At 50.9% G+C, this 26,817-nt stretch overlaps 2 protein-coding genes and 1 pseudogene across 2 annotated transcripts in view; 2 read left to right on the top strand and 1 right to left on the bottom strand.

Annotated features, from left to right (window-relative positions):
• The window catches only part of LOC142027761 (A-kinase anchor protein 1, mitochondrial-like), a 312,309-nt gene that overhangs the window by 245,443 nt on the left and 40,049 nt on the right, over positions 1-26,817 (bottom strand). The gene's annotated exons all lie outside the window — the stretch shown is intronic.
• LOC142027769 (electroneutral sodium bicarbonate exchanger 1-like) lies at positions 5,872-15,069 on the top strand. Its single transcript, XM_075021978.1, has 12 exons — positions 5,872-6,661; positions 7,040-7,127; positions 7,633-7,844; positions 8,362-8,536; positions 8,673-8,806; positions 9,349-9,553; positions 9,637-9,804; positions 11,628-11,741; positions 11,897-12,241; positions 12,860-13,111; positions 13,919-13,987; positions 14,530-15,069. The coding sequence occupies exons 1-12, from the start codon at positions 6,519-6,521 to the stop codon at positions 14,986-14,988; spliced, it is 2,364 nt and encodes a 787-aa protein (XP_074878079.1). The 5' UTR covers positions 5,872-6,518; the 3' UTR covers positions 14,989-15,069.
• LOC142027776 (olfactory receptor 2A2-like) lies at positions 19,674-20,938 on the top strand (annotated as a pseudogene).

The following is a 26,817-nucleotide window of genomic DNA, read 5'->3' as shown; positions in this document are numbered from 1 at the left end:
GGCAGTGTAAGGTGGGAGTGAATTCTCACCTAGAACCATCCAAGTTGAGGGAAACCTTCCTGTCAATTCCAGCGGACTTTGAATGAAGTCCTGCCTGAGGACGTGAGAGCCGTGCTGGCTTCAGTTAAATGTGTTTTCGCCAAGTCTGAGCTGAGCTGTCAAATGGTTTCTTCGCTGTGAGAGTCTGTATGAGGTCAATAGTGCTGAATAATGAAGTAGTTTCCTAAGTGCTGCATGTGTCGAAAACAACCAAGTTAAGCTTCTTTGGAAAGTAGTTGTTTAGTGAGATCTCAGGGTGGGTTTGTTTTCAATACAGGTAAGTGTCTGAAGATGGAGTGAATTAGTGAAGGTGTCCTGTCCAAATTCCCCCTGAGGAAATCCTGCTCTCTCTGCTAGCATTACGTTCCTGCTAATGATGTTCCTAGGCCCTCCTCTAAAAATGGAGCCAATAGGATGTCCTGGGAAGCAGTAGTTCTTCTTTAAAACTGTTGAGCATAATTCTCTGGATGGCCTCTCAGTGCTTACCTTCTGTTTGAATAAGGCAGCTAATCTTTTATTCCTGAGTCATTTTTTGGTTTTTGTTGTATAAGCCTGGACAATGTTGCGAAACACAGATGTATATTAAGTCTGACTTTTGTTCTAAAATAGAAAAGTCAAAATCAAATTTTATCAATACCAAGTTTGCAATGTTTTGAAGGTCAAGAGAAGAAAAGAAGTGTCAGATAGTGCTGCAGTGGAAGAAATGGTGAAGAGGAGAAGAGTGGAAGTCGGAGCGGAGGCCTCATGCCCACAGTCGGGTGTGGGCAGGTCAGTTGACTACAAAATAGTCTTCTGGGGCACATATCGATGTTTTTGATGTCTCTTGCACCTTCCTCGTATTTCATTCCTGTGTAACCCTTTGGCCCATTTGTCGTCTTCCTTCTCTTCCCTAGGTGACAGAATCTAAGCAGCATTGCCCACGTTTGGGGAAAAGTTGTCCTGTGCTTTCAGGTTCCCATGCCGTTAACTAAAGCTCTTCCCCTCTCACTCCTTTGTGTTAACGTTACCTGCAGAATCACAGCGGGATGAGAACTGGGCGGCTCAACAAAGCGGTGCACTGGCTTGCACACCTGAGGCAGGGATGACAAGGGAGGAACTGGGAAGAGTTTTCTAGCTGCCTCCCAGCCTGCTCCTCTGAGTCGGCTGATGACTGCTGCCTCTCGGCTTGAGGCAGAGATCTCTGTCTGTGGCTTTCACAGAACCGTTGAGGTTTTCGGGACCTTTGATATCATCAAGTCCAAGCCCTCCTGCTCAAGCAGGGTCACCCAGAGCAGGTTGCCCAGGACGTGTCCCCTCAGGTTTTGAGTGGACTCCAAGGGTGGAGACACCACAACTTCTGTGGGCAACCGGTTGCAGTGCTCGACCACAGTTGCAGTCAGAAAGTTTTTCTTGTGTTCAGCTTTAATTTCATGTTTTGCAGTTTGTGCCCTTTGCCTCTTGTCCTGCCAGAAGGCGCTGCTGAGAAGAGCCCGGTTCCCTCTTCTTCATTCCCTCCCATCAGATGTACATGGATAAGAGCTCCCTGAGCCTTCTCCAGGCTGAAGGGTCCCAGCTCTCCCAGCCTCTCCGCATATGAAAAGTGCTCCAGTCCCTTCGTCACCTTTGTGACCCTTTGCTGGGCTCGCCCCAGTGAGTCCCAGTCTTGTCCTGGGGAGCCCAGTCTGGACAGAGCACACAGACTGGCCCCAGCAGCCCTGAGCAGAGGGGAAATGATCCCCCCAGGCCTTGCTTTCTCATTCAGTGCTGTCTGTAGGTACATGCATAAATTTGCATGTCTGAGCAGCCTCTCAGGCTGTTGTTGCTGGAAGGGTCTTTCATTCCGTCTAGCTGGCGCTCTAGGCTTTCACCTGTCTCCTGCCTTGCTGCTCTTTCTTCTTGAGCTCTTGGGCTATTTCTCACGGAATGTTAAGTGGTTAAAACGTAACACAAGACATGGTTATTCAAATGCATTTGTCTCTTGTTTCTCTGTGCAGCCTGATGAATATCATGGCACTAAATGACTCATTGTTATTCCTTGTATTGCAGATAACTAATTCTTGTTCCTCAGATGCAGCTGTCCTAGGCGGGTAGTATGTTTCACCGGAACTGTTGACCCAGGTGGAAAAAACAGTCTTCTCGGTTCTAGCTAGCAGCCAGGATAAACTACTGTGTAGCAGGGTTTTTTTCTGAATCTACGCATTGATCCAATAAGATATTCTTTTTCCCTACCGTATTTGTGCCTCCTGTTATCCTCAGGATGCTAGAGCTTCAGCTCTACTGTTAGAAAGAAAAAGAGAGAAAACATGATGCTGCTAGTGGGCTTTGCTTCTCAGGAGGGTGAACGAGCCTGTGAAGGGTTTTCCTTCTGCACACTTTTGAGCCTGACACCTCTCATGCAGGAAGTTTCTCTGTTCTGGAGAGTTTTTGCTCCAAGCAGAGCTGGCTTCTCCCCAGGCACTAAGTTTTCCAAGCGGGAAGGCTCTAGGGGTGCATGGCTTTAAGTAGCTGCCTGGATCCGCATCATAGCTTGTGATTTCACAATGGTCCCTATTGTGTCTCTGGAGTTGGTGCACACTGGGTGCCACTTAGCTCCTCCCGTGAGGGCTACTCCATCAGTCCCTGGGGAATCAGGCCCCCTGACTGACCTGGAGGTTCAGTTGTCCCCGAAACCCAGTGACTGACGTGAGGATGAACCCAAACGGGGGTTACAAAATGACACTTCTGGAAGAGTTACAGGTAGCACGGCCGGGGCTCAAAAGTGCAGTTTTGTGGGTTGGGGTTGGTTTTTTTCCAGTTTGGAAATCACTTTTTTAGACAGGAACCTCAAGAACAAAGCAGGAGGTGGGTTTTTTTGGTCTGAAACACTCATCCCTCTCCTGCTGTATTAAAGACGTCCAGACTCTCGTGGTATACAGTAGAGGTGATGTTATGGGCTGTTTTATTTGCGTATGGGAAGGAAAACCTCCTACAAGTCCGTGGTTTTAGGGCTGTGCCTGAAGGAGGAGGAGGCGGCACGTAGAGGCGTGATGGCTCGTGGACTCGCGTGGACGCAGGGGTGGGTGATGGCTGGGAGGACGTAAGGGAGCTCTCCACCCCCAGCCCCAACTTTTCCCTTCTTGTCGTTGCTAAACAGAGACATGACGAGGAGGCAGTGATTGACCGGGGAAGAAGGAGCAACACTGTCAGTGTTCGCTATGAGGAGGAGGAGTTGGAAGGTGAGTCTCTGCTGAGATCCTGGGAGAGGAGCCACCAGCCCAGCGTGTTTTCCCATTGCACAAAGTCTCTCCTGTGTGCCTTGTCGGGTGTCACATCATGTGCAGCAAAACGTGCCGCGCTTCTCAATGAAGCAGCACAGTTATTGTCACGTTTTTTACTATTACGGCTTTTTAAACGGAGGGAAAAAGCCCCCCGGGAGGCCACGGTGTGAGTTGTAGCCACAGGGCTCGATAATTCACGGCTTTTTTTCTCGCAGAGGCTGCTCCTGGCTTGGAGAGGTCAGGAGAATCATTTCAGGGCTGCAGACGCGGGGCTGTGATTTTCTTTTTTTGTTCTGGAGTTCATTACGATGGGACTGATTTGATCGTCTCTTGTCGCCTCGTGCCATACAGAGATTTTGAAAATAATTAGCTTGTGTTGCTGCTTAATGAGCAAGTCTGAGTGTTGTCCAGCCGAAGCTGGAATTTGAGAAGAGGTCCAATACTTTGGGGGCACTTTTAGATGACCCAGAGCCAACACTTGTTGTTGCTGTGTTGTTGCAAAGCTCGAGTAAAATAGGCTTGGAAAAAAGGAGGTCCAGTGAAAATAACATTCAGGGAAGCTGGCGTTGCTCCTGGGATATATAACCGTGGCTTAGCAAGGCACCGGCCACCTCAACCATTGCCGCAATGCCGAGAGTGCTGCAAAAACCGCTGCTTTTTCGCAGGCCACCGGACCCTGTACGTGGGCGCGCGGATGCCACTGGTTAGGCAGAGCCACCGGCATCACCGACGCCACAGCCAGAAGCATCGGGAAGGGGAACGGGAGAAGGACTCTGCCCCGATGGAGCAGGGCTACCACTGTAAGTCCCACCGCGGCATTTGCTAAACTCCTGGGGGCAACGTGGGCGCTGGGGCCTTCTGCAAGCAGGTCCCCGTGGCTAGTTTGAGTGAGTTGCTGTTCTTCCGAGGGAAAGTGGCCGTATTGAGCAACACCCTCTTTTTCCCAAGTTTTCTTTTTTTTTGTTGTTTTTTTTTGTTTGTGTTTTTTTTAATGCAGTTAAATGCATAATGGGTTTAGGCTCGTCTTCCTTAGAGGGATCCTGGCTTTAAAAATGGCAATGTGGGGAAGGAAAGCAGCCCATCCTCATGCAGAGGTGGACTAGATGCTTCTCCTTCTCCACGGCTCTGTGCAAGCCCAGACAGATGCAGAGGAGAGGGGCCAGCCCAGTGTTTATGGCTGCACTGGTGCTGATGGCCACTTTGCACGTGAGCGTGACGAGCTGTGTTCAGGCGCGGTAACGGGATGGGTCTTTGCCTTCTGCCCCCAGGCTCCCCGTCCCAGCGGGTGCAGTTCATTCTCAGGAGCAAGGAGGATGAGCAGCACCTCCCTCACCACTTGTTCTCCGAGCTGGATGAGATCTGTGTAAAAGAGGGCCGAGATGGCGAGTGGAAGGAAACGGCAAGGTAAATCCCTGCTGCTTGGCTGCGGTGGGAGAGGAGTCCCTGCACCGGCAGCGCCCGTGGGCTCTGCTTTCTCCTCTCCAGGATGCGAAGCTTTTGCAGCTGCAGGTGGCGGCACGAGGAGCCTTCTCCTCTTGCCACCCCGTGGCTCTGTCAAAGGGGTTGCAGAGCTGGGGCTGTTTTCTTGCAATGGGGCTGATCGCACCCGATGTCCGCAGGTGGCTGAAGTTTGAGGAGGACGTGGAAGATGGCGGCGAGCGCTGGAGCAAGCCCTACGTTGGCACGCTGTCCTTGCACAGCCTCTCCGAGCTGAGGAGCTGCATCAGCAACGGGTCGGTGCTGCTGGACATTTGTGCCAACAGCATCGAAGAGATTGCAGGTACCATGGGCGCTGCATCCCTCCGGGAACGGCCGAGCTCAGCTCGCCACGGTGCTCTTCACTCCCAAATCAAACCCTGCCCCAATGGCACGTCCTTTTCCAGAAGTGCCACTGTGTTTTTCTCATGAGCTGTTTTTGGATGTAGACTGGGCATGCAACAGTCGCACCGTTTTTTTATTCCAATGCGGGATCCTTTTGAAAGCAGTTTGTGGGGTTGGAGAAGCCACTAGAGAATATTCTGCAGCCAAAAAGGAGCGTGTGTCAGGGCTTAGCAGGCTGCTCTTAGAAATACAGAGTCTGCGTAAGAGCTGAACCTCCTTAAAGGAACTATTTCTTACAAGCTGTTTCCTCGCATTCTTTTTTTTGCTTTTGCCTTAAGATCCAGCATGTAAGAGTTTTAAGGCAGAGTTTATCTGGCGATGACCAAGCAGTGTATTTCTGTGGGGAAGATACTTGAAGTTAATTGCAAAAGCCGCTTTGGAGAAGTTAGCTTTGACTGGCGGCAGGTCTCCATTCAGCCCTTTCAAGGGCTGGAGAAGTCGGAGCCGTTCTTAGCACGTTTCTCCCTGGGCTCGGCAAATTGCACTCCATCAGCACGGGAAGCTCTGGGAACGTCTGTGCTATAGATCGCTTATAATTTGGGTGAACGTGTAGAGTCAGAAGGCCAGGTTGGGCAAGAAAATTGCGTCATTTAGAATGGGAAATATTTATCTTAGCGGAATGATGAATAAGCACTTGGATGCCATGTTTCTTAGCAGAAGAAAATTCTCGTTTTGGCTGCAAAGGCTGAACATTATTAAAAGGCCTTGCTATGCAAGGCTGAGCCGGCATTAGGGTGCAGCCTGTGTGGCACAGCCTTCCCTGGGGGCTTTGGGGGTCGGGACTTGTTGGGGTTTCTGCTCTGATGGCTTTGTTTCCCTTTGCCATCCTCAGATACGATCCTGGCCCAGCAAGAACAGTCCACGGAGTTTGACGAGCACGTGCGGGCGCAAGTTCGAGAAGTCCTTTTGAGGAAGCACCACCATCAGAACGAGAAGACAACCAACCTTCTGCCCGCTGTCTGCTCGTTTGCTGATGTGAGCAAGAGGCAGTCAGACCTGCACCTCCTCTACAAGCCAGGTGAGGCTTTCTGCAGGGCTGTGGCCCCATTAGACTTGTCCGGGCAAAGGAGAAGCGTCCCAGTTGCTCCTCGTCCATCTTTCTGAGTGTCTTTCTTTTTCCTACCAGCCCAAACAATCACCTCTTGTCCTTCTCCCACCGCTGCAGAAGCTAAAGATGGGGTGAACCCTGAGAGCAGAGCAACGGATTTAAGCAAGGTGAGACACTCGTAGCTTTCTCACGCCTTTAGGGCCAGATTTGCTCTTGCAAACTTGGCTGGAGAGTGTGCTGCAGAGCGCTGTGGGCTTTGCTTTTGGGGTAATTGCCTGAAAATCGCTTGTCGTGCCCAGGCGGAGCTGCACTTCATGAAGAAAATTCCCACCGGGGCTGAAGCATCCAACGTGCTTGTAGGAGAGCTGGATTTCCTTCACCAGCCCATCGTGGCATTTGTCCGCCTGAGCCCGGCTGTCCTCCTCTCGGGCATGACGGAAGTTCCCATCCCAACAAGGTGCGAATGAGAAGCGCAAATTTTTTCCGTAAAAAAGACACCCAACCAAAGATCGAGTTGCAGGCATCAGTTTGGTGTCCCAAGGGAACAAGGCGAGTGGGAGGGGGAGCAAGCACGTTTCCCCCACCCGCATCTCCTCGCCTTCATTTCTCCATTCCCTGCTGTAGCTTTTAAACCCATCGGCCAATTGTAATGAAAGTTGGCCCCCAAATGAAATTTGCCGTCGGTTTTGAAGAATTTCAAATTCATCGTGGCGTCGCTGAGCCTACGTGTCCCGTCTTGAGCCACGCTCCGGGCTGGGAGCTGCCAGGGCTTTCCTTGGGTGCTCTTGGAGCAAGGACACCTTCTTCTCTCTCTCATTTTGTTTTTCTTGCCCAGGTTCCTGTTTGTTTTGCTTGGACCAGAAGGAAAAGCCCATCAGTACCATGAGATCGGCAGGTCCATGGCCACTATCATGACAGATGAGGTGCGACAAGATGAGATAGCTCCGGGTCATTTTTGCCTTTCTTCAGCTCTCCCTGTCTCTGAAGTAGTGAGGAAGAGGATTTGCTGTCCCAGCTGCCCGCAGCTCTCCAAATAGCCCAGCCCTCTTTCTCACCCCGAAGCGAACACGCAGATTTGCATCACCCCACATCCTGGAGGCTGAAATCCCACCCGGGGTGCATCCTGCACCTCATCCTTCTTGCCGGGGTCCCCAGCACGCTGTCCCCAGTGGTGGCATTGCCAGGGCCAGTCAAACTTCTCTTGCTCTTTAAGCAGAAGGGTATGGTGTGCCATGGGGGACGGGGGCCTCGTGGGGGAGATGATTACAAATGCCCTGACGCACAGATTTTTCCTTTTGGGGGAGTATTTCCTGCCCTTTCCAGCAGGAAATTTTGGGGAAAAAGCCTTGCGTTTAGCCAAGAGCTTATTGCACTGGTTAGGACCTCCGAGCTGGGTTGTCCTCTCACCAGGTTGTCTTCTATTGGCAGGTTTTCCGTGATGTTGCCTATAAAGCCAAGAACGGGGCTGACCTCGTGGCTGGCATCGACGAGTTTCTGGATCAGGTCACGGTCTTGCCGCCAGGAGAGTGGGATCCATCGATCCGAATCGAGCCCCCGAAAAACATCCCTTCGCAGGTGGGAGGCGCGAGGGGGACGGGCGGGACGGCTGGGGATGCTGTTCAGGGGCCCAAATTCACAAGGTCCCACTCTGACACAGTCACAGAGCCAGACCAGAAGCAAAACAAGCCAGCGGTTACAAGTCCATAGCTTTATCTTACTTCCATTTTAACAGGAAAAAAGGAAGATGCCAGGAGCTCTTGACGACAGTGCTTCTCACAGCACGCTGGAGAAACACAGTGGCCCTGAACTGCAGCGGACGGGAAGGTGGGAGCTTTAATAGTTTGGGTTTTTTTTCTGTTTGCTTCTCAAATCTGAGCATGCACCCTCCCTTCTAGCAGGTCTTTGGGGTTAGCTGGTTCAACGAAGGGGCTCCGCATTGCCAGCTTGGTCCCCTGGGCTGGGCAGGGGGGAGATCTGGGCAGCTGGGCTCAGCCCCAGCCATCACCATTGCACGCAGGTTTCCTTGATTTGGGAGGAAGGAGAGTGCTTCTTTTTAGCCATGAAAGTGACTCCGTGCTTCTGATTGCCCTTCTGCAGCAAAGCAAAGTCACCGTGTTCCTCCAAGAGAACAGACTCTCTTCTTTTTCCTTCCTGCAGGCTCTTTGGAGGTTTGACCCTGGACGTGAAGCGGAAAGCCCCGTGGTTCTGGAGCGACTTCCGGGATGGTCTGAGCCTGCAGTGCCTGGCGTCCTTCCTCTTCCTCTACTGTGCCTGCATGTCCCCTGTCATCACCTTTGGGGGACTGCTGGGGGAGGCGACCAATGGCCAGATAGTGAGCACCTCTCTCTGTTGGGGGGCATGGGGGAGGATAAAAGTCAGGCCAAAGTCCTCGCTGCAGTGAATCGGCTTTGGTTTTTGTTTCTCCCTAACGATTTATTTACTCACGGCTGCCTCTCTTCCCCGGACAGAGTGCCATGGAGTCGCTGCTGGGCGCGTCCATGGCCGGCGTGGTGTATTGCCTCTTTGCCGGCCAACCTCTCACCATCCTCGGCAGCACCGGACCCGTCCTCGTGTTTGAGAAGATCCTCTACAAATTCTGCAAGTAAGGCTGGCTGCCGCAGCTGGGTGCTGCGAGAGCCTTCAGAAGGGGGCAGTGATGGAGAAAAGATGCTTTGCTTTGCTTTTCTGTTTCTTAGGGGTAGTTGCTAGATTTTAGTGACAGTCCTTTTGTTGCTATGGCTTTGATGGGAGATAAACCACCCTTATTGCCATAAGGTTTATCATTAAGCCCCAGCTTGCTGGCAGCAGGTGACTGGGTGCAAACCCAGCTGGTTTCAGTGTCAGGGCATCAGGGTGATGTGGGAGAACACCACCTGGCCCAAGAGGGACCTGACCTCAAGCAGCCTCCAAGGTGTTAACACAAGATCCTTGTTCAACAGTGGTAACTAAATAATTGGCCTCTCCTCCTGTGGGTCTACACCCTGCACCACAGCCCCGAGGCTCTCTGTAGTAGTACATGGAAACTGCATTTCCCATCCGCAGCCTTGACACGCTCCAGAATTGCTCCCTGTTTTCCCCGAAGGCAGGCATGTCTCAGGGCCTCTTGCTGGCCTTTGCAGCCTTTGTTTCATTTTGCTTTCCCAGGGAGTACACGCTCTCCTATCTGTCTCTGCGGGCGTGCATTGGGCTGTGGACCGCCTTCTTGTGCATAGTGCTGGTGGCCACCGATGCCAGCTGTTTGGTGTGCTACGTCACCCGCTTCACGGAAGAAGCCTTTGCCTCCCTCATCTGCATCATCTTCATCTACGAGGCTCTGGAGAAGCTGAGTCACCTGCGAGACACCTACCCTGTGCACATGCACAGCAAGCTGGACTTCCTCACCAGCTACTAGTGGGTTTTTTTCCCCCTGAGAAAGCTGCTGCCCCTTGGCAGGAGCTGCGGGCTGCACCTCCATCGCCTTTCCCTTACCCCTGTCTTGGCTTCTCTCCTCCCAGCTGTAAGTGTGAGGCACCGACCCATCCCAGCAACGAAACGCTGCGTTTCTGGGCGAGCAACGGGATCAACGTGTCTGGCATCGCCTGGGAAAACCTCACGGTGACCGTAAGTGCCCCGAGCCACTGCTTCCTCGCGCCGCGGCCACGGGGTCCAGGGGCATTTGCATGGTGCAAAAGTCAGAGCCCTTCAGGGAATGATGGGCTTCAAACTGTGCTAGTGCTGCTCGGAAAAGTCCTTGCTTAAATCTAGCGTGTGGTTTGTTAAAACCGCTTGGTCCTCGGGAGGAGAGTCCACCTTGTCCCAGTCTACCTGGTCCCCAGCGTTGTGGGTAGGTAGCAAGTGTCCCCCTCAAGCCTGTTGCCGGACAGTATTTCTGACTGGGAGGAAGGTTAAGTAGTGGGTGGTTTGATTATTGTAGAAGTTGTAGGTAGGACTTAAGTTCATGCTTGAAAGGTAGTAATTGGCCTCCTTAATGGGTTCCTAGTAACTCTGGGCCTTGCTTTCTCGTTCAGTGCTGTCTGTAGGTACATGCATAAATTTGCATGTCTGAGCAGCCTCTCAGGCTGTTGTGGCTGGAAGCAGAGCCCGGGCCTAGGGCGGCAGGCTCTTATGGTGGCCTTCATCCCCTCTTGGCCAGGTTCTGCGAGCCCTCCCCTGGGAAGGGACGATTTGTCTCTTCTCCTCCTTTCCTACCATGGTTGTCTTTAGCCCTCCTTCCCTCTTCCCTCTCTCTCTCTCCCCAAGAGTTTCCAGTGTTTCCTTCCCCTCTGGTGTCTTCTTTAGCCACGATTGCTCGAATGGCAGGCAGAGGATGTGCCGAGGGTGCGTGGTATGGTGTCCCCTCACATCTCGTTTCTCCGCTCTATAGTTCGATGTGTCACTTGTTCAGCTGCTGCTGCTCATTACATATAAATCTCCATTGGCAGGAGCAGTTAGAGGGTCGTGGATCTTGGACCAAGATCCTCAAAACCCCCTAGCTACGCGAGGTTTCCCTGCCGCACGTGCACTGCCTTTGTGTCCTGACGCTCTGTTTCTCCAGGAATGTCGGCATTTGCGTGGGGAGTTTCAAGGACCTGCCTGTGGACGCGACGGCCCCTACACGCCTGATGTGTTCCTCTGGTGCTGCATCCTCTTCTTCGCCACCTTTGCCCTGTCAAGCTTCTTGAAGAAGTTTAAAACCAGCCGCTACTTTCCAACCAGAGTAAGTAGAAGATGGTGGCCAGCGTCCATCTCCACACTCGTTTCCCAAAATGGCTTTCCTGGAGCACTAAGCAGTATTAGCCCCGCCATGGTCAAGCTGGGAAACGTTGGCCTTGCAGGCCAAGCTCTCCAAGAGCTTGGATGTCCCGCACTCATTTCCGTGAGTGCAAAATCATCGTAGCATTTCCCACCTGCCTCGCGATCTGCCCCAGATTGAAGATTTTTGGGGTTTGATTTTTTTTAATTTTTTTTTTTTTCCCCCTCCTCAGGTAGTAGGAAGTCAGGTTTCCCAAAGTTTTGGGGGTTGGGGTTGTGGTTTTTTTTCCCTACCTTCTGCGCATTATGTGCTCGAGCGGAAAGTAGATTCGAATGAGGAGGTTCCTTTTGAGGACTAAAGGATGCCTCAGTGCCTTGTTGCCGTTGTAGCTGTGAGTGTAGCTGTAGTGGCAGACATCTCTTTTCTTATTTTTAATATTATTATTATTATTTTTAGGTTTTGACTTAAACCAACCCTTGTCCGCCTAATTAAGCTTTTTTTATTATCTGACACCAGATCTCACGGGGACAAACACAGCAACAGTATCTAAGCAAGGGATCAGGCTGCATGTGCTCAGAGGGGTGGTGGGATTTGGTTAACCAGCCTGAATGTTGTGGATGTCCGCAACTCTTGCATCTCACGTTACGGCCCTGTTTGCCATGCCCCTTTCACCTCTGGTTTCTCGCCCCAGGTACGGTCCACGGTGAGCGACTTTGCTGTTTTCCTCACCATCGCCATCATGGTGCTCCTTGACTTTGTGGTTGGGATCCCATCGCCAAAGCTCCAGGTCCCCCACACGTTCAAGGTAATGGGGTGTTTTGGCACGTGGGGGTGCCACAAGGTGATGCCGGGGCAGGGCAGGGCTGAGTCTGGAGGAGATGCTGGTGGTGTGACCATCTCCTCTTCCACCTCCAAGTGCCTTGCTTCCTCCTGGCAACGAGAAGATGGCCCCAAAACTAGATACCTACAGGAGAAGTACCTAGAGGTGCTTGCAAAGAGGAGACTGGCACTGCTGAAGCCCACGGGAGAGGGGGACATGAAGCCAGGGCTGGGAGGTGCTCTGACACAGGGAGGGAGGGGAAAAGGAAAGCCAGTGGAGTGCCTGGGCTGGGAGACGATGCTGATGTGTGGGCTTTGTTGCAGCCTACCAGAGACGACCGCGGGTGGTTCATCAACCCCATAGGACCCAACCCTTGGTGGACGGTGTTGGCTGCGCTCGTCCCAGCTCTGCTCTGCACCATCTTGATATTCATGGACCAGCAGATCAGTGCCGTTATTGTGAACAGGAAGGAGCACAAGCTGAAGGTAAGGGCCTGCGAGAGATGACCCCGGCCCCAGCCCCTTCTGGGCTGCAGGTCTGGGGAGAAGCTCTTATTGCCGATGCTTTCTGAAGGCATTGGTTTGGGACAAGGTCAGGCTGCGTGGCAGGATGCTCTCCTGGATTAACGATGATGCAGGGAGCAAGTGACAGGGCAGTTCAGATGAGCAACCTTTTGGAGGAGCAAATTAATCTTGGAGCAATATGGAAGCACGTTTTTGTTTTGAAACGGCAGCGGCAGCAGGTGCGGGGAATGCATTGTTTTGATGCGCTGCCAGGGATAACTCAGAGTCACACCTTCCTCGCAAGTGGTAGAATTTTCTTTGTGAGTGAAAACAACGGTTTGGTGGTTTTGGGTTGTGGGTGGGGTTTTTTTGGAGAAGTATGTATCGCACAAGCTCCCCATATCCCTTGTGTCTGAACTCCTGCCAGATTTTCATGCCAGGTGCTTGTGCAAAGCCTGCGTACACCCTTACTTGTTTCCATTTCTTGTTTTAAATTCTGAAGAAGTTGACCTGTGCTCGAGCAGGGTTTGAGTCTGACTTGCGACGTTATCCTTGCTCTTGTGCTATGGGATGCTCTGTTTCTTGTTTTCCTGCCTGCAGAAAGGATGCGGGTACCACCTGGACCTTTTCGTGGTGGCCGTGATGCTGGGGGTGTGCTCGGTGATGGGGCTGCCCTGGTTTGTGGCTGCGACCGTCCTGTCCATCACCCACGTGAATAGCCTCAAAGTAGAGTCTGACTGCTCAGCTCCAGGAGAACAACCCAAGTTTCTGGGGATACGAGAGCAGAGAGTCACTGGCTTGCTGATCTTTGGGCTCATGGGCTGCTCCGTCTTCTTCACTTCCGTGTTAAAGGTGAGAGGAAAATGCAAACCACCCGACAACCGCGAGCTTGTTGGAGGTTACAGAAAAACAGTCCCCTCTCTGCAGGCCTGAGTAGTTAGTTGTGGAGCGGAGGAGGAGGGGGTGATCCCAACCCTTGGGGCTTGACCCACGGTGGGAACCAGCCTCGGTTAGGCTTTGCAGCCCTTCGGGCCCCCATTTGGTGTGCTCGAGGCAAGCGAGCAACGCAACTGCTTGAATTTTCGGGTGTCTTTCAGGCCCGCCCATGTTTATGGGTTACAGCTGAGCATATTCAGACCAGCACGTCTGCTCTCTTTCAAACAGGCAGCCCTTTACGGGCTGCAATTTGCTCCCCAAATGCCCTGGAGCAGCTGTTCCCAGGAGCTAAACACACTGAGGTCATCCCCGTGGGCTTCCTTGCACGTTCCTCCCACAAAGTAATCTCGTCTCTAGGCTAAAAGGAGGCCTGTGGCCTTTGCCTGTTGCCCCAAGATTAGGCAGAAGTGTTTTTCTACCGCCACAGAATGCGGCATAGGGTAGCACGGGTGAAATCACCTATTTTCCTCCAACCTTTCTGGAAAATAGGAGTATTCTGAGGAGAGGTAACTCCAAAGTTCAGCCTAAAGCAGAGCCTTAGCTCACTCGTGCGCACAAAATCTTTAATGGTTAAAACCTGACCCATCTGTAAGCCTGAATGGAAGCTGGAAGGCTTCAAGCAATTTTAGGCAGTGCCTGTGGAAGAGGGTGGTAATACTGAAAATGCAATATGGAGAAAGAAACGATTGCATTCTTTTTTTTTTTTTCTCTTTTCCCCCCCAGTTTATACCAATGCCTGTGCTCTATGGCGTCTTTCTCTACATGGGTGTGTCGTCGCTCAGAGGAATTCAGGTACGGACTCTTTTACAGCGTGCAGCATGTCGTTTCCCTGGTATTTTGTCTCCGTAGCAGCAGGGAAAAAAGCAGTGGCATGGGAAAAACTTCTTGCAGAGCAAGCAATGAAACTCTTTTGTGTAAGAAAAAGATTGGTGGAGGCACAGGAGGTATATAGGGCTGGGAGGACCAGGCAAGTTCAGCGCTCTCTGTTTCAGGGTTTAGGGCAGGTCAGTGTTTGGTTACGTGAAAGCGGGGGAATTCAGTGCAAAGGGAAGGCAGTTTCTGCCACTGGTGGAAATCCTCGCTGGGGGATTCAGTGGGCCGAGAAATGCTAATAATGGAATGGCACGGAATAGTTGCCGTTTGGTGGGCAGCTCTCAGGGGCAAGCCGGTTGATAGATGGAGCGAAGGGAAAATGGGTGCTGCTCCCAGGAGGAACGCGGTGGGATCCAGGATTTCTGACGGCAAGCGAGATGCTGCAAACCGCCTCCACGTCTCGAGAGGGCCAGAAACTTGCCGCAGTCCCAAGGCGGCAACCTTACCCTTTTATTTTGCAGTTCTTTGATCGCTTGAAGCTGTTTTGGATGCCAGCGAAACACCAGCCGGATTTCATCTACCTGCGGCACGTGCCCTTGCAAAAGGTGCATTTGTTCACGGTGATCCAGCTGACCTGCCTCGTCCTGCTCTGGACCATCAAGGTGTCCCGTGCCGCCATCATCTTTCCCATGATGGTAAGAGCTGCCGCCGCTCAGCAGCGGGGTGTTTGCAGCGTTGGAGTGAGAGGTGGCATCGTCTCTGAGCTCACCGCATCTTCCCTCTTATTCGTGAAGGTTTTGGCTCTCGTCTTTGTCCGGAAAGCGATGGATTTCTGCTTCTCAAAGCGCGAGCTCAGCTTTCTGGATGACCTTATGCCAGAAAGGAAGAAGAAGTTGGACGATGCCAGAAATGAAGCCAGAGAAGAAGAAGAGGTAAGGCTTGCTGGGTCCTCGGGGCTGGACATCTCCGTCGGGCTGTGAGGTTGCCTGTTTCTCTTACAGCTTGTCTGGAAACGTTGGGGGAAGATCAGCACTCAATCGAAATAGATCCCAATAGCCTGGATCCCACGTTGTAACCTTTGTTTCCTCAAGTAGCAGTGAGCTGAACGCTTGAATACAGGTGTAATTTTTAAAACGAGTCGTTTTTCACCAAGGTCATTATCATTACGATGATTATTATTAGAAGGTGCTGCTGCTGCTGCTGGCAAGATTTGCTCATAATCGTGTTTTGAACACCCAATCCCCCTGCCCCAAAACCTTTGGAGTGAACGGTTTCTACCCTGCTGCACTAATACCTATAGCTGCCAAGGGGCAGAAGGGGAGGGCAGACTGCTAAGTTTGTGCTGGGCATTCAGCTTATCTCCGCTTTGACCAAAGACAGAGAACGTGATTTGTCCCTTTTTTACCTCAGGAGTCCAGGAGGGCGATGGAAGCTGCTGCTGCTGCAAGTTCAGTTCAGCTGAACGTGGGGAAGACCAGTGACATGGATATCCCAAAGCAAGGCAGTGACAGGTAAAGCCCCACCAAGCGCCAGGACCCCCGGCAAGATTAGCTTGAAGGGGTTTGGCAGAGTTTTCTCCACTTGCCTCTTTGTGGGGCATCCCACAGAAACCAGCAGGCAGCTTGGTGGGAAAATCAAATTCGGGGGCAGGGCTGCAGGAGGTGATCGCAGGGCTCTGACCCCAAGCAGAGTGGCTGCAGCACTCGCGTTTGACCCCCAAACCTTGCATCATCAGCGCCTTTACGGTAGCTGGAGTTCCTCATACTTACACATGAGGAGTTGCAGGCGTGATCTGTACCAGCAGTGGCTTAGGAACCCGGACCAGGGCTAAACCCCAGCAAGAGCCTTTGCACAGAGCTGTTGCTCTGCAGCTCCCCAGCTTGCCTCCCAAAACTCCTCATCCAGCAAAACCTCCCATGCTTATGCGCAGCTTTGATTCTCAGGGCTCCGCTGTTCCTCTTGCTGATGCTAATGCCCTTGGTGGCATCAGTTCCCATAATCACGGATTGCTGTGTAAAATATTTATTGCAGGACTGATCCTTCTGAGATTATTATCCTGGATGAAATGTCACAAACGACTGTATGGAAGGCTCTCACTTTGAAGACAGAAACCCTTTGAATCCAGGGAGGAAAAAGGTAAAGGATTGCACACGAACGTGTCCGTGCTCCTCTGCAAGCGACGGTGCACGCCTACGCTTTTCCCACGCTTTGGCCGGCAAGGCTGAGCAAACAGCCTGTCCCTGGGAACAGGCAGTGAGGACCGTGGCATGCAAACCAGCTCCTCTCTGCTGGGGTGGTCCCCCAAACAGGGCTGAATCAGCAGCAGCTGGCAGGTCTTCCACTGATGATGCTCTCCCTCTTTTTCTCTTCCCTTTGCCTTTCCCCACTCCCGCTTTTCACGTTTAGGAATCTTGACTTGGAAGGAGAGGAGCGAGAGCGTGACTCGGGGATGTGCCAACGCAGACAGAGGGAGAAAGCGCTTTGTTTCAGTTGGAGGATTCCCATTAAAGCCATGCAGATGTTTTCAGTTATCCTTGGTGTGCTTCAGGCATTCAGTATCTCTAGACCAGCAAGCTGAGGTGAACGTCACAGTCAATGGGAGTTTGGTGGTGTTAAGTCTGTGTGCGTACGTGTGCGTGTGGGGGTGTGGGTTTGTAGTGGTAGAGGGACTGCTACTGCTTTATCATTCAGTGCTCTTCTTTTAATACCTAATTCCTCCGCTTTTTTTTTTTTCCTCTTTTTTCCAAATGTAAACTGGGAATGTCCAAAATAATTTTCTGTTATATTTGATGCATTCTCCACTTTCTTCTTCATCACGACCGGGTTTTTGGTCTGGTTTGGGGTCCTGGCTTTAATTCACTCTTCTGTCTCTTACTGGTACGAGAGGGATGCCCTCTGTGGCAGGGCAGCATAGAGAGCGTCCGAGCAGTTGGCCTAAGGTGAAAGAGAAGCATTTGCTCCCTGCGCTTCAGTTTTACCTCTCTTGCTTGGTTTGGTTTTGGTTTTGGTTTTTTTGCTTTGGCTCTGCCATCAGCCTGGGAGCTGCAAAATGCAGAACTGCCACCTTCTTGTCCCCTGGCTGTACACTGCATCTAAGGGAGCACTTCAGGTATTTGATTTTGAGTACACCGTATGGTCACAGGAGCGGCCAGATGAGACCTGGGGGGGGCTCTGTGTCCCTGGGCTGCCCCCTCTGTTGTTCCTCCACTTTCCTTCTGTATTGGGTCTGGCTGAGTTGGAGTTCTTTTACCCCATAGCAGCCCTCGTAGTGCTGTGCTCTGTACTGGTAGCTAGAAAGCTGTTGATAACACAGCAGTGTTTTGGCCATGGCTGAGCAGTGCTGGCACAGCATCAAGGCTGTCTCTCTAACATTCCCCCCCTCCCCAGTAGGCTGGGGGTGGGCAAGATCTTGGGAGGCAACGTAGCCAGGAAGAAGGCATACAGGCAGCAAGAAGAGGCATCTCGGTAGCAAGTAAATCTTAGGTCCCTTCAGATGCTGGGGACCCTGCGTTCATGCAGCATTGGGCAGACCCCAGATGGATTTTCCCTTGGCACACTGTACAGATCCTGCCTGTGGAGAAGTTCCTCCTTTTGGTCATTCACGGTGTTATACAACTTTTCTTAGAAGAAAACAACTCTATGCGTAAAGGATGTTCACGCGCGGACTTCTTGCTGCACTTTAGATAACGGCAGGGCCGCGCAGGTGGCGTAATCGCTGGTACCAAGCAGGAGCTGCCTGGAGGCTCCTCTGTCACAGTCAACCAGCTCCGTTTATCCTGCGGCCAAGGGCCATGTGTAGGGACACAGCCTGAAGGCCACGCCGTACGTACGGTGCAGCACAGACCTGCACCCGCTCCGGTGAACTGTTAGGTGGATCCCCAACTCCTGGAGGTACAGTGATCTCCCAGTCAGGATCTCTGCAGCAGGCTGTTAAACTGCACGGTAACTTGGGAACCAGAGAAGATCCAGATCTGGAGGGGATGGTTAACCACAGGGCCTCACGTTGAACCTCCTCTAAGCTCGTCCTGTGCTTCCAGGGTTCTCGAGCCTCTCGGGGGGCATCTCCCAGACTGGCCGGTGACTCCCAGCTCCCTCGTTCCTGCCTTCCCCTCCCTGCCTGCCTGCCCCACTGTGGCCCCTGCAGCAGCACTCAGCTGAGCACCCTCCGTTGCTCCTGGGGAAAGAGCGTCCTCCTTGCTCTCCGTGGCATTCCCCCAGCACACGGTGCTGTAGCGAGGACAAGGCAGTCAGATACAGACACAGCCTGTTGAACAGAGCGTCCTGCACGCAGTGCTTCCGATAGAGCAGCTCAGGAGCAAGGAGGTGAGCTGGGTGTGCTGCCTCTCACAAAGAGCATTTGACATCGGCGACCTTCCCCGCTGGACCCTCTGCAGCCTCTCTTTTTCCCGATGTTGTAGGTGTTAGGTTGTGTGGTTAAAGGTTCATCTCCACAAACACAGAGGAGGACAAAGGAGCAATGGCAGGCAGGGGAACCCCAGGGACCTAGGCAGAGGCAAGGGAGCACCCTGCTGTGGCTTTTCCCAGGGCTGTCGCAGGAGAGGGATCGCCCAGCTTGTCTGGGTATGAGGCTCACCAGGCAAGTATTGACTCTCCCTTGCTCACCTCACAGACTGACGGGGGGAATGCGCTTCTGTGGCCATGCCCTGCCTCTGAAGCCCGGCCGTAGACAAAAAACTGGCTCAAACTGTGAAGGTTACCAGGCGAGACGTGACTGGGTGCACGTGTGTGGCAAGGTCTGTGCATGTGAATGTCTGAAACTGGATTCTGAGCTGTCAAGCAGAAGCCTGCTTCTCGCTACACGCAGCCAGCGTGGGCTGGTTGTAAATTTGGGTAACACCTGGAATAAGCAAAAGTGGCATGTCCCGAATCCTACAGTTAATAACGAGCTAGGAGAGAGAAGCCTTAATTCGGAGGCTGATCAGGCATTGTACTGCTCCCATAGACAACTTAGATTGGGAACACTGGGGGCGTGGGGTTCCAGAAAGAAGAGGTGGTGGCAAAAAGAAGGGTTCCCAGAAAGAAGAAGGGATCTTGAAGAGAAGGAGGGGACCCAGGAAGGAAAAGGTGAAGATCCTGGCTGGAGGAAGTATCCTGGAAGTGGCGGAAGATCTTGGAGACCAGAGAGCTGCGTGGAGACAAGTGCCAGGGGATGCCCAGGGACCTTGACCAGCACCCTGCGAAACTGGTAACGGCGAGCAGCTGCACAGCAGGAACCAAGGTGATGTTCTGCCTGACCTTCCTGGACCTGCAGTAGCCTCCCTGCTGGGATAGGGGAGTTGGCTCAAGCAACTGCAGGATTCAATAGGAATGCATTTCACCAAGGTAAAGAGGACACAGCAGTGGCTTGGAAATGCTGGTTGGTTTAATGGTAAAACTGGAATTATTCTGTCAACTGTGCATTCCTTTTAATATGGACTTAATTTAAAACGGCTGCTTTGAAGTTGTTCTGGCTTCACCTTAATCGACACCTGCAATCTTCATCATCTTATCTTCTCCAACAGCGACACCACACCCTGCCCCTCCCCACCCCCTGCAAAAAAAAAACAAAACCAACCCAGGAAAAGAAAGACTTCAAGGGCAAGCTAGGCAGCAAAGTTGTGCGAGATTGGTCAAACTGCTCAAAGTTTGCAGGGAGATTGGAGCTTGCAATTCAGATGTACGTCGCTCAGCGTGGGGAGGGTAGTACGCACCTTTCACTGGAGTCAGAGGGAAAAACAGGGAGAAGGGAGCTGCAGCGTAAAGAGTAAAGGACACAACATTCTTAGGAAAACTCTCCTTTTTCTTTCCTTTTCCTTGCTCCTTCGCTTCCAGATCTCCGTGGTCGCAGTTTGTGCTGCCTCACCTCCAGCACAGCGTGCAGAATGAAAAGACTGTCACAGAATTCGTCTTCCTGGGGTTCTGCAGCACCCCAGCCCTGCAGCGCTGCCTCTTTGGCCTTTTCTCTGCCCTCTGCTCTGCCACTCGGATGGGAAACACACTTGTCTTTCTGCGTATCTGCCTGGACTACTGCCTCCACAGCCCCAGGTACTTCTTCCTCTGCCACCTCTCCATCGCGGACATCTGCTACGCCTCCAGCAATGTCCCCGTATGCTAAGGAGCCTCCTTGGACAAGGCAGAACCCTCTCCGTTGCTGGGTGTGGGGCACAGATCCATCTTTATTTAATCTTTGCACTTACAGCGTGCGTGCTGCTGGCCGTGATGTCTCATGTTCGCTACGTGGCAATCTGCCGTCCCCTCTGCTGTGCCCTCATCATGATCTGGAGGCTGCGCCTCACCCTTGCCACAGTTTTGTGGGCTTTGGCGTTCGTATTTGGTACACTGCAAGCCTCTCTGGCTTTACACCTGCCTTTCTGTGGCCCCTGCGAGGCTGTCCACTTCTCCTGTGAAATTCTTGCTGTCTTAAAGCTGGCCTGCACTGCCGCTCCTGCCAATAAAGTCCTGATCTTTGCTGTTTGTGTGTGCTTCTTCCTCTTCCCTTTAGCCTTAATCCTGATTTCCTCCCTGGACATCCCGGCCACCGATCTGCGCATCCGCTCTGTGCCAGGATGGCACGAAACCTTGTCCACATGTGGCTCTCACCCGACCGTGGTGGGTGTCTTTTATGGAAACGCCATCTTCATGTACGCGGGGCCCGGGAGCGGTAAGTCCTCTGGGAGGGAGACAGTTCTTTCCCTTTTCTACACTCTCGTCAGCCCCAGTTTGAAGCCCGTCATTTACAGTCGGAGGAACAAGCAGGTGAAGGAAGCCTTGCTGAAGCTTCAGAGAAGGAAGAGGGTCTTTCATTCCGTCTAGCTGGCGCTCTAGGCTTTCACCTGTCTCCTGTCTTTCTGCTCTTTCTTCTTGAGCTCTTGGGGAATTTCTCAGGGAATGTTAAGTGGTTAAAAGTGTCCTGGTTTCAGCTGGGATAGAGTTCACTGTCTTCCTAGTAGCTGGTACAGTGCTATGTTTTGAGTTCAGTTTGCAAAGAACCTTGATAACACTGATGTTTGCAGTTGTTGCTAAGTAGCGTTTAGACTAAAGTCAAGGATTTTTCAGCTTCTCCTGCCCAGCCAGGGCACAAGAAGTAGGCACAGGACACAGCCAGGGCAGCTGACCCAAACTGGCCAACAGGGTATTCCATACCATGCGACGTCCCATCTACTATAGGAACTGGGGAGTGGGGGGCGGGAAATCGCTGCTCGGGGACTAGCTGGGTGTCGATGGGCGGGTGGTGAGCAATTGCACTGCGCATCATTTGTACATTCCAATCCTTTTATTATTGCTGTTGTCATTTTAGTAGTGTTATCATTATCATTATTAGTTTCTCCTTTTCTGTTCTATTAAACCGTTCTTATCTCAACCCAGGAGTTTTACTTCTTTTTCCCGATTTTCTCCCCCATCCCACTGGAGGGGGGGGAGTGAGTGAGCGGCTGCGTGGTGCTTAGTTGCTGGCTGGGGTTAAACCACGACGGAGACAGAGTCACAGCAGCACAGAATGGATGCTGAAAGGGACCTCTAGAGATCATCCAGCCCACCTCGGCTGCTCAAGCAGGGTCAGCTGCAGCAGGTTGTGAGTCTGGTTCTCAAAGATGCCGTTGGCTGCGTTGCTCCCAGGTCGTGGAGCTCGCTTGGGAAATGGGCAATAAAGAGGGATGAAGTTTCCAGGCACTTTCTGGCCGGTGCAGTGATTTGGGGTTTTTTGGGGGGTTGGTTGGGGTTTTTTTCCTTCTGATTTCCGCTCCCCCCGCCACTTCCCGGTCTTGTGGCTGCCCAAGGTGTAGCCAGAGAAGGGGAGGAGGGTCCCTGCCTGGCCTGCAGCTCCCTCCCTCGCCATTCTTGGGGTGATTTGGGGTTATTTTGCTGTGTCAGTGAGGCAAAGCTGGGCTCTCCGGGGCTGAGGTCAGTGGGACCCGAGGAAGGCCGTGACGGTCTTGAGGCTTTGAAGGGCTTTGCACCGAGCCCCGTCCCCGCTGGAGGGGACGCTGGTGGTGTTCAAGACGAAGGCCTTGCAGCCCTTGCTGTCGTGTGTGCCCGCGTCCCCCCCGGCCCCCAAGGTCTGTCGTTGTCGCAGGGGCTCTGTGCTGCTTTCTGCGTGGGGCCGTGTCCGTGAGTCCTGCAGGGACCTGTCTGTCCTGGCTTCCCCACCAAAGGGCTGCTCCCCCTGGGGAAGGGGAGAGGGGAGTCGTCCGCGTCCCGCCCCACCGTTGCCTGCCCCGCTGGTGGTGACTCGGCCCTGGGGGGATGCTCCCGCGGGCTTGCTGAACCCCCATGCGAAAAGTGCCGGGGGAACGGGTGTGATGGGGATGGCGAAGGTGCCAGAGCAGACTGGGGTGCCATACCTGCTGGTGGGGCCTGGGGTGCCTGGGCTGCAGGGAAGGGCTTATCTTTTATAGGTTATCTTTTGTGATGGTAACTTGTAACCTTCCTTCTTGTCTTTTCCCAGAGAGACCTGGCCACCATGCATTGTCTGGATGTCCTTTACCATATTGTGGATTGTTAAATAATGATACATTTATTGGCAGTGGCAACCCTATCAAGGGTAGGACTTAGCTTTGTCCAGAGGCTGGCATTTGGGTAGAAATCCAACAATCACTTTTGCGGAATATTCGAGCTATATTCTGTGTTAAGATTAAATGGAGGTTCCGATCCCAAGATGGTATCTGGCACACTTGACTCATTGCTACCGTAATTGTTACAAACAAATCATAAAAATCAGTCGTAACTTTATCAATTTCAGTTTAAGGGGAGACTCTTGTTCAACTGTCCATGAGGTTGGAGTCCTTTTAATCTTGGAATAATGAATCCACGGGCCTTTCCCTTGGACCTTGACAGCTGTATGAGTAGTCAGGAGCACCTGGAATGGCCCCTTCCACTTCTCAGTTAGCTGCTCCAAATTCCACGACTTGATGTAGACCAAGTTTCCAGGTTGAAATGGATGGGCTGGTGTGTCCAGTTCCAAGGGCCTGCTTGTCGTCACGTACTTGTGCAATTCCTGTACAGTCTTTCCCAAGGACATTAAGTAATTAAAGTCCATTTCCCCTTTAATGTGAATTGTTCCTGGTATATGTGGGGCCTGGTAAGGCCTTCCAGAAAGTAAGTTGCAAGGGCTCAAGCTGGTTTTACCACGAGGTTGTATTCCAATTCTTAACAGCGCTCAAGGTAGCGCTTGTATCCAAGTCATTGATGCTTCCTGACATATTTTCCCGATCTGCAATGTAAGTGTATGGTTCATTCTTTCTACTTTTCCACTTCATTGTGGCCTATAAGGGGTATGGAGATCTCATGTTATGGCTAAGTTTTTACTCAACTGTTTTATAACTTCAGCAACAAAATGTGGTCCTCTGCCTGAGGACATTCCTAAAGGGATACTGAACCTCAGGATAATTTCTTTCAACAAGATTTTAGTTACTTCTCTAGCTTAATTGGTGTGACAGGGAAAAGCTTCTGGCCATCCAGTAAAAGTATCAACTAGAAGAAGCATGTATCTATATCCCCTTTTCTAGGCAGTTCTGTAAAATCAATTTGCCAATAGTCTCCTGGGGAATTTCCTCCTTTTGTAACTCCCAATATTAATTTATTACTGGTATTTGGGTTATTTTTACAACAAATTTCACATTTTTCCATGATAGATTGGATAATTTCTGTCATTGCTAGGCTTATAACTATCTTTTGAAGATGTTTTACTAAATTTTCAGTTCCCCAATGTTCTTTATTTAGCAATGTTCTTGTTTAGCAATTTCTCTCATTAATGAGGGTGGGATTATTGTTTGCCCTGTGGGTGTGACAGCCCACCCATCTGTTTGTTCTTGTGCCTGTAAGGCCTTTATTAAGTTAGCATCTTTACTATCATATTTAGGTGGTGTTTCCGGTAAAGTTATTTCTTTTTCTAGTAATAATGCCACGATGCCTGTTTCTGCAGCCTCTTTGGCAGCTTCATGTGCCAATTGGTTACCTATTTCTGGTGGTTTTTTTCCTGTTTGGTGGGCTTTGCAATGCATTATTGCTACCGCCATCGGCTTTTGAATGCTCTGTAATAGTTCTTGAATTTGTGCAGCATGCTTGATTTCAGTTCCTTGTGCTGATAGTAGTCCTCTCTCTTTCCAGATGGCTCCATGGGCATGTACAACTCCAAAAGCATACTTAGACTCTGTCCAGATATTAACCTTTCTCCCTTCACTCAGTTCCAATGCTCGAGTTAAGGCTATTAGTTCTGCCTTTCGGGCTGATGTTTTGGGAGGTAAGGCTCGTGCCTCTACTATGCCATCTAAGGTCATCACAGCGTATCCTGACAGTCTCTTCCCATCGTGAACAAAACCACCGCCGTCAGTATATAACTCCCAGTCTGGATTTTCTAACAGAACCTCTTTAAGATCCGGACGGCTAGCATATATTTCCTCTACAGTTTGTAAGCAATTGTGTTCTGGTGAACTCTCCGCTCAATCAGTGGAGAGGAACACTGCAGGATTTGTAACTGAAGTGGTCTTGAGATCGATGTCATCTTGTTCTAGTAGTACCACTTGGTATTTCAGCGTACGGCTGAGGGACAACCAATGCCCCCCTTTTTGTTCCGAAACTGTGACTACCGTATGTGGTACACACACAGTAATTTCCCGAGATCCCGCTGCAATTAAGATGTCATCTACATATTGTAATACAGTTCCCCGTCCATTGTCTTTTCTCCAAATCTCTAATTCATTCACCAGCTGATTTCCAAAAATAGTTGGGCTATTCTTGAAGCCTTGTGGTAGAACTGTCCAAGTATATTGTGTCTTTCACCCTGGTTCAGGATTTTCCCACTCAAAAGCAAAAAGCTTTGTTCACTGGTGGCGGTAGTTAGTAACATACACAGGTTTGCAGCAACTGGATGTATATCTTGTACTCTCTGATTTATTGCTCTAAGATCCTGGACTAAACGGTAATCTTTTCCGTTAGCTTTCTTTACTGGTGAGATAGGTGTATTATATTTTGACTCACATTCTGTTAGCAACTTATATTTTCAGAATTTTTGAACTATTGGTACCAAGCCAGTTCTCGCTTCTAATTTTAAAGGGTATTGTTTAATTCTTCTTAGGTGACGATCCTAGATTTAGATCAATTCTTACTGGTTATGCTCTCTTAGACCTTCTTGGAACTTCTCCTGCCCAAACGATGGGGATCGCTGCATCTTCTATTTCTCAAGGTATCTTGTCCCTTTTGGGGTTTGTATCCTGTAACAACAAGGCTATGGCTTCAACATATTTAGATTCTGGGATTAAAATTTCAACTTCCCCATCCTTGAATCTGATTTCAGCTTCTACCTTTTCAAGTAAATCTCTACCCAGTAAAGTTTTCAGAGAATTTGGCAAATATAAAAACTGGTGAGTAACCCATTGTTTTCCAAGTTTAAATTTCAGGGATTTGAAAAATGGCCAGGTCTCACGAGTCCCTGTCGCACCAATGACATTTATGCTTTTGTTACTTAAATTTCCTTCTAGTGTATTTAAGACTGAATACGTAGCCCCAGTGTTGACTAAAAATTGTGTTTCCTCATCTCCCAGCTTTGCTTTAACCAGAGGTTCTGCTGGGAGAGGTTGCTCTGGTCCCCATCAGTCCTCTCCCCCTGCTTACTTCAAAGGCTTCTCTCAGCACAGCCACAAATACACTTGATTCCTCTTTCCTTTAACATCCCTCTTCCTTAACCCTTTCCTCTTCTTGACCACTGTAGCCAAACACACTACCTCATCCATTAACTTCCCTGGTCATTCAGGGACATGTTTAGAAAAATATTTTTATTGGTGCACATATCCCAGATTTCCACAAGAGTAACATTTTCTTCTAGTGTTCCTTCACATTCTCCTTCTCTTTTTCTAGGTCTTAGTTCAGACCCTGCACCTGATCATCTTTCTTCCTAATCCTTATCTCACTTGTAAACTCTTTGCAAAAGCGACTGCCAATAAATCAGCCTCTTGTTGCTTTGCTCCTCTTCTTTTTTCTCTCTTTCTTTTTCTTTTTTTTTTTGTTTTGTTTTGTTTTGTTTCTGCTATCAGGGGCCATTTGACCCACAAGGACACAAATTGCAAGTGCATCATTAAAATTTTGTTAGCAGAGCTTGTCTGAGTCCCCCAAAATCACTGGGACGCTCATCAGGTCTCTGCCTGCATTCTTGCACTTTTAGTTCAGTTTACCAATTTACCCCTAGTTCTCCACATGCCCTAATGGCTTCTATTAAATTTCAGAGCCCTGTCTGACAAACGGCTCAGTCTCCTACACCGTTATAGTCCCAGTTTCGATTTTTTTTTTTTCCCCTAGACTGTTGTGCTAGTTCTGCTCAGGGAAATTTAACATTCACCCTTCTCCTTTTCTTATAGGGACATCAGACCCCAGATAGCAGCCGCAGCCTCCTCCAAGGAAGATATCCTTGAGATTTTTTTTTCTTTTTCGGAGGAAGCTCTCCCCTCCAGGATCCACCTGTGACTCCTCCCAGCAACCACGAGAGGCTTTTAACCTCCCTTTTAGGCACCTGAGATCCCGGGTAGCAGCCCCAGACTTCCCCAAGGCACCCACCCAAGATGATTTTTCTCCTTTGGAGGAAGCTCTTTCCTCCAGGGTCCACCTGAGGCTCCCCGGAGGCATCTCCCAGAGTCTTTTGGCCTTTTCTTATAGGGACCTCAGATCCCAGGTAGCAGCCCTGGATTCTCCAAGGCAGGTACACAAGATGATGTTTCTCTTTTGCAGGAAACTGTCTCCTCTGGGATCAGCCCAAGACTCCTCCCAGTTATCTCTCAGAGTCTTCCGACCTCTGCTTTCGGTACCGGAGATTGCAGCTACCT

This window comes from Buteo buteo, unplaced genomic scaffold (assembly GCF_964188355.1).
Source record: "Buteo buteo unplaced genomic scaffold, bButBut1.hap1.1 HAP1_SCAFFOLD_55, whole genome shotgun sequence".
Classification (NCBI taxonomy): domain Eukaryota; kingdom Metazoa; phylum Chordata; class Aves; order Accipitriformes; family Accipitridae; genus Buteo; species Buteo buteo.
The sequence above is the reverse complement of the archived record's forward strand: the minus strand, read 5'-3'. Positions and strand labels throughout refer to the sequence as shown.